General features: G+C 41.2%; 1 protein-coding gene across 1 annotated transcript in view; it reads right to left on the reverse strand.

Annotated features, from left to right (window-relative positions):
• The window catches only part of LOC107671268 (alkyldihydroxyacetonephosphate synthase, peroxisomal-like), a 42,477-nt gene extending 37,503 nt beyond the window's left edge, over nt 1–4,974 (reverse strand). Inside the window, exon 1 of the mRNA XM_016464164.1 lies at nt 4,668–4,974. Within this exon, the coding sequence (XP_016319650.1) occupies nt 4,668–4,831 (164 nt within the window). The 5' untranslated portion in view covers nt 4,832–4,974. The remainder of the gene's footprint in view (nt 1–4,667) is intronic.
• Nucleotides 4,975–7,523: the final 2,549 nt, after the last annotated feature.

Consider the following 7,523-nt stretch of genomic DNA (forward strand, 5'->3'; position numbering starts at 1 on the left):
CTCGTCAGTGAACAACGGCTCTGTGTAGTTAATGCTGCTCAATGTGAAAGCACGCAGGTGATGGAGATTTACCGCTGATTACAGAACCGTCTTTACTGACAAGATGCGCGTTAAATATCGCATGCGATTAATCGTGCAGCCCTAATTTATGTGATGTACTTTTTACAAAATAATCTGTATTGTCAGGATTTATTACAATATTTCTAAATAATAATAATAATAAAACTGCTGATTTTGAGTGTAAAACTGTTTAACAAAATTAAAATACATTCTTTTTTCATCAACAAAAAAACAAAACATTAATTTGTAAAAAAAAAAATTACATTAATTTGTAGGATCATTTTCTGCTTACACCAAAACAATATTGAACTGTCATTTAAAATTATTTGTATACATAATTTGAGAATTCTGAAAAGTTTTAACAAGCATAACATTTCAAAAGTTTGGGGCAGCAAGTGTTTGTTTAGTTTTTTTTAAAGAAATTAATACTTTTATCAGCAAGGATGCATTAAATTGATCAAGAGTGACATTAAAGTTATTTTAAATTGTAATAATATTTCAATAATATATTTCATAATATTCAAATAAATGCAGCCTTGGCAAGCATGAGAGACTTATTTCAAAAATATTACAAACCTACATTTTCACATAAAATAAACATAAAAAATGCTTATGTTAAATTGTTTATGCTATGTACAGAAAAGTCTATGCATAATCAGTGCTGATGAAGTAATAACCTTAAATGAAATGTTCCTCCACATCACATTCTCACATATTTATAGTGAGGATTTTATCACTATGGCTTTTCTTAACTCGAGGGGTTTCTTGCGACTGGTTTCTGGACTTTACTATGGCTCACGTCCCAAAATCCAATCTCTCAGAAAAATAACAGCACACTTCTACTCTCTTTTCTCAAATCCCCTTACACATAATGTAATGAGTAATAATAAGTGTGATGTGACGTTCGTTACTCCAGGCTTTAGTGCAGCTGTGATCTCTAGAGCGCTGCGCCTGCTGTGGGACCAAAAACACACACTGTCAGTTTGAGGAAACATGCGAGCGGGTGATCAGAGGACGGAATACAGGTCTGCTGCTGATCTTCTGAGAAACAGACACAGTCAAACCCTAAAACAGGACACATGCAGACTTCTCAACAGCAAAGATCAGCCGAAAAAATGTGATGACTCCAGACCCGACGAGACGATGGAAACATTCAGCCTGTGGGGTTTCACTCCTGCACACTGTTACATGTGACATTTTAAGCATTGTAAACTAAAAGACAAGCCAGACGTTATAATACACTGAGACAAAACATCTGAGAGGAAGCATTTTAATATAAAGGTACCTTTCTTTGAATAGGGCCAACTTGGTTTAGGATGAACCTGATATCTACTGGAATAGTCAAGCTGTTAGCAAGCAGGACTGACAAGTCAGATGTTTAGTCTGTTAAAAGGACAGTTCACCCAAAAACAACAATTCTGTCCTCATTTACACACCCTCATGTCATTACAAACCTGTATGAGTTTCTTTCTTCAACTGAACCCAAATGAAGATATTCTGAAGAATGTCGGTAACCAAACAGTTGACGGTAGCCATTGACTTCCATAGTATTATTTTTTTTTCCATACAATGGAAGTCAATGGCTACCACCAGCATCTGTTTGGTTACCGACATTCTTCAAAATATCTTCTTTTGTGTTCGACAGAACATAACATACAGGATTGGAACAACATGAGGGTGAGTAAATAGGGCCTTACGCACCGCGGGAACCTTTTCATAGTACCAGAACTAATTGTGGAACTACCCACTTATTTGGCGTTTTTGCACCGCCGGAACTGGGTGTTTTTTTAGTACCGGACTGCCTTTTTCGAGAACCAAATTAGCTCCTACTCCAGAGCAGGGTCTAACCAGCACAACTGGTACTAATCGTGACGTAAGTAGACATTGATTGGCCAAACGTGTACGAAAACACCCTCACCTGCCATGATTTAAAAACGCCGTGTAAACATACTGTAAACACTGTGTCAACTTATTTCGCAAGTATGGAGAACAGCGATAGATGGACGGACGCTGAAGTGCAGGCGCTTGTAGCAAATGTAGCACTGCCAGTTGTCATTGGAGATTCTTAGTCCTCCTTTCCGTTCTTTCAATCGCTTTACGTATACGTCGACATTCCATGTCCATTATTGTGAAACCCGCGAGACACAACAAAAACACAGCTCCGATCACAGCGTCCTCCATCCTCCTGCTGTTAACGTTGTTTTTCTGTTTCCGTTGTTGAACGCCGCGCACAAATGACGTCGCTGTCGACTGGCTTACGTCACTTCCTAGTACACACTGTCGGTGCGAATGCAACCTTTTAAATGGTACTGGGAAATAGTTCATGCAAAATCGCCCCAGTACTTTAGTACTGTACATTTAGTTCTGGAACTAAAATGGTGCGAAAGGCACTAATGATACTTTCACTTTTGGGTGAACTATCCCTTTAACTTTTTTTTTTTAAAAGGTGCACATCGCTGTTATTCCCTCAAAACATTTTATACAGCTAAATGAGCATTTTATCTAGTTCTATTTGATGCATAAAGGTGTGATTACATTTACAGTTGCTCTGAAAAAGTATCCAGATATTTCAACAGGAATCCACACTTTCCGGAGTTTCATGTTGCAAGGCAGAGAAAGTTCATGCAAATTTGTTTAACCTTTAACTAGCAGAAAGTGTCTTGGTTTAAATGTGACTTTCTCGTCTCTACACTACACTATCGACAATGGAAAATGTAATTTTTTTTTTGCAAAGTATCACTAATGTGGTGATACTGACTTTGCTTTCAAATTGTTCATTGAAAATGTTTAGAAGCATCCAGACCACTAGGAGTCCAAGATGCCTGCCATATCGGCCAGACAAGTACACTCTCCTGGCGATTTATTTACTTATTTATCTATTTATTTAACATTTTGGCAAGTGGTGGCTAATTTGTATGAATTCATACAATCTCTTTCATACAGTTTCCAAAAAGGATCCAAAAGATTAAAGCCAAAGAATATGTGATCTTTCTCGGTGAGTGTTGTGTTTTGGATCGTTTTTATAACAGTGTTATAAATGCGTTCCACACACACTTGTGGTCTTCGTGTCCACTTGAACACTTGGGCCAAAAACAGGAAATGCGTCATGCAAGTGGTCAAGTGCAAAGACCGCAAGTGTGGGTATTGGGCATAGTTCAAAGAAAACATTTGTAGTGCCTCCCTGCCAGAGAAACTTCTGCTGGGTCTCAGTAGGTCAAAGGTTACTCCATGTTCAGCACTAGATGGCAGCACAGTGCCGTCAGCCCACATGAAGGAAGTACATGGTCACTCTTAGCAAATACAAAGTCAGACCACCACAGCCCTCGTCCAATCAAAGCACAGCTTTGCCAAACTAACTTCTGACATACAAAATACAACTTGTGGGGAGATCACCTCACATGTACATTCATAACAACAGACAGCATGACCAGTAATATATCCACTAAATTATAAGATTAAAGGGATTACAGCTGTCGCAGATATAACAAAGAAAAGCAAAAACAGCAGTGCTCTGGAAAGATAGATGAGATACGAACATGGAGAAGTGTGTAATAAACGTCCCAGTACAGCTGATTGCAGTTAAGAGCCTCAGGCTAGTACAGTTGAAACTATAGACAGACAGAAATAACCAACGCCCTTTCCGTTTACAGAAGCATCATCCCTTCCAGTGAAAGCACATGTCTGAAAACGGAGGAAACACAACAACCAAGGCGTTTTCAACCTCCATAGATAGCCTACAAGGCCCTCAAAAACTTTCAGCCAACACAGGGACCTCCAGAATCAAAAAACGTTACACTTTATAAGAGCTTTCATTAAGAACATTAATTATTAACAGATTATTCAAGAGTTGGAAATCAGTTAATAGGTAGAAAGGTCACCCATGTCTATATATACATATTCTCCAAAAGAGCCTCTGGAGACTTTCAGTGGACCCTAGTTGAGAAAAAAGCTAAAGCTCACCTAGCTACGAAAATTCTGTCACCATCTACTTCTACGCTCAAAAAACACTTCGAAAACAAAACCAGTTATTATACAGAACGTCCACGGTGCTCTTTTTCAGACAACTAAAGTGGATGTCAAGCCCCATAAGTTTAGCTCCATATGACTTGTGTGACACATCTTCAGATAGCCTTGTGTCAGGAACAAACCCATATTTAAGTTATTAACTGGAAAACTGTCCTGGTTCTTCATTCTCGTTAACTTGAGGCTGAGTAGCTGACGACAGACATTATTTGTGGGTGACCTGTAGCTTTAAGGGCTGATAAGGTGCCCTAGAAGAACCAGCAGCCCTGTGACAAGCGGCTTCTTCATTACTGGTTTGGTCGCTGTGAGCTTAAGGCGAACGAACTGGTGCAATAAGCACAATGCTCTATGAAAAGAGAAAACGAGATCTGAATGTGTCCATCAGTCAGTGTGCAGATATCGCGCCGCCGCACCCTCCTCCTCCTCCTTCGGGATGAATGGACACTTTGTTCAGATCCAGCTCTCGAGCGCACGTAGTGATACAATGTAACGCCCGCTGCTGTTTAAACGCGGAGTTTATGTCTGTGTCTGTATGAGACGCGTGAAGAGCTAGATCTCATAGCAGGCAGATTGACGCCACATACCTCCTCTTCGGCACCGGTGTCGCGCTGCTCGGGTTGGATCGGGACGTCTCGGCTTTACACTCCTGCGCAGCGACGCTCGGGTGTTCATCTTCTGGCCGTTTCTGCAAATGTCCGGCTATGATCCTGAGTCTCTGCTGTGCGGTGCTGCTGCTGTTTGACGCCATGCTGCTTCCGTGTTTGCTGTCAGAGGTCAGCGTGCGGCTGATGATGGAGGGATGTGAGGTGGAGATTACACCCGCGTCCCGTCATGCACCGCGCTCCGCTCCGGTGCGCCACTACTGCTGACTGGAATACTGAAGATTAACCCTGAATCATGCAATTTAGTAAATATTTCTTTTTCAGTATCGGCCACTTTATCTCTAATAACACCAACAAAATCATTTTTTTCTTCTCTCTATTAAACAAGCTACATCTTTATGTTCATTTTTATTTCTATTATTTTCATAGTTTGTTTTCATATTTTGAGTCATTCTAAAATTCTACCATAATAATAGAATAATGAACTCGTCAAAAATATGAAATAGCAAATTTATATATTTTTGTTTGTTTGTTTGTGTGTGTGTGTGTACCTGGTATTTATCACGTTATGGGGACCAAATGTCCCCACAAGGATAGTAATACTAGTAAATGTTGACCTTGTGGGGACATTTTTGAGGTCCCCATGAGGAAACAAGCTTATAAATCATACAGAATGAGTTTTTTTGAGAAAGTAAAAATGCACAAAGTTTCCTGTAAGGGGTAGGTTTAGGGGTAGTGTTGGTGTAGGGCAATAGCACATACAGTTTGTACAGTATAAAAACCATTACGCCTATGGAATGTCCCCATAAAACATGGAAACACAACATGTATATGTGTGTATATGTGTGTGTGTGTGTGTGTGTGCAGTCTGCAGTGCTGGCTAGTAATTGACTATATGATCTGGCAATCGGGTTACAAACGTTAATTAGTTGTAATTAGATTACATTACATTACATTTTATAATGTTATGAATTATGATTAGATATTATTCACATAGTGGATTGCAATTATTCATAATTGATTCTCCCTAAATTCTCATTTGCATTTTTCTCTCCTACTGCTTGGTATATACTTTTGGAATTTGGCAAAATCATTACTGTGCAGTATAAACTCTACATTCACTGCAAAAGATTAAACAGCAAATCTAAAAAAAATAATAATAATAATTGAGTTTCTTATGCTTGTTGTTTCATCCTTGCTTATCTAACCCACTTCTGACAAACACATTTTAATTATTATTTCAGTAATCACTTAGTGAGTCATTTAATGTGTTATATGTCTTTGGAAAGCTTTACATAGTGTAATGTTTAAAGCACAATATATTTTCTTTTTTTTCCTTTTTTTTATTACTTTATATCAATATAGTACAAAATAATCCTATTCAAATCGATGTGTGATAAACGATGTCAAAAGTAATCAATACTAATCAAAAAGTAGCCAGAATAGATTCTAAACAGCAGTTCCCTTTCAAGGGAACTTCGAACTGCGTCCTCTAGGGGTCGCTATGGGGGAACGCCATGTCGTGACCCGTGTCTGAAGCATACATTGAAAACACCAACAACATGTTGGCTGGCGACAGCCCATGACATCACTACCGGTGCGATTATAGTATAAATAGGCGCCGGGAGAACATGTCATTCTCTTCTTTGTCTTCACTGACCGTTTTGTTTGAAGCGTGCATTTCCGTGGTAAGAGCGATCTATATTTCTATCGTTATGGCGAGCGCTAGCAAAGCGTTTAGAGGGTGTGTGCATCCGCGTCATCGTTATTTGACACCTGATGACACACCCGATCTCTGCCTTGTTTGTTTGGGCAAAGAGCATGCACGTGATGTCCTTGAGGGGGCAATCCACGTTCATTGCGAGCTTATTTTAATGAAAAGCTCTGCTCTCGTTCGTCTCTCTTTTCGAGGAAAGGGGGGGCAGCCATCTGCTTCCCGCGGCTCAGGACCCGCCGCTGCTGAGGCATGGAGGAGGGTGGGCTCGTGGGGATCACAGGTGGATCCGGCTGATGAGTTTAAAAAGGGGTTTTCCCTCTCGCGCTCGTCGGCTGTGGACGAGAGTAAGCCGCTGGAGGATGATGTTATTTCTTTAACATCGTTTGATCCGGGGGCCGGTGCTCTGCTGGGTTCGGCCCGGTAAGAGCAGGAGATGTCTGAGGACTGCGAAGAAGCTGAGGCTGAGCCTTCCCAATCCTCCTGCTCTGAGTATGGTGAGTTTTGAGCGTTATCTTTCTTACGCATTCATCGATTCTAGCATACAAGTTATGCCAACATCGAGGCGATGCGCGGAAACGACTATGAGAGGATGCCCCTGTAAAAAAGACGACTGGCTAATTATCTTTCTATGGGTGAGACGTCATCTCTTAAAACTCCCTCCTTGCCATCTCGCTTAGATGGCAGGGCATACGCAGCAGCAGGTCAGGCTGTTGCTTCGTTGCGCACAATGCGGTGCTCCAGGCATATTAGGCTGACCTGCTGGAAGACCTGGATAAAGGCCTGATGAGGTAGCGGAGTTTCGCCACGCCACAGATCTCACTCTCTGTGCTACTGAGCATGGCAGCTATAGTAGGTATTGAGAGACATCTGTGGATGAACCTGGCAGATATCGGGATGGAAGAGAGGGGCTTTCTTCTCGATGCGCCGGTTTCACCTTCCGAATATTTGGTACCTCCGTTGAGACGGTGGTCGAGAAGTTCAGGGAGGCAAAGGCGCGCTCAGCGGCCTTCAGTCCTTAATTTCACGATGGTCCAGGTCTCAGCCCGAATAACATAGGGGTCCTGGTCCGTCTCGGTCTGAGGATCAGAGACGGCCACAGAAGGCTAGTGTCGCAGCTCGCG

This window comes from Sinocyclocheilus anshuiensis, unplaced genomic scaffold (genome assembly GCF_001515605.1).
Source record: "Sinocyclocheilus anshuiensis isolate Anshui unplaced genomic scaffold, SAMN03320099.WGS_v1.1 scaffold284, whole genome shotgun sequence".
Classification (NCBI taxonomy): Eukaryota; Metazoa; Chordata; class Actinopteri; order Cypriniformes; family Cyprinidae; genus Sinocyclocheilus; species Sinocyclocheilus anshuiensis.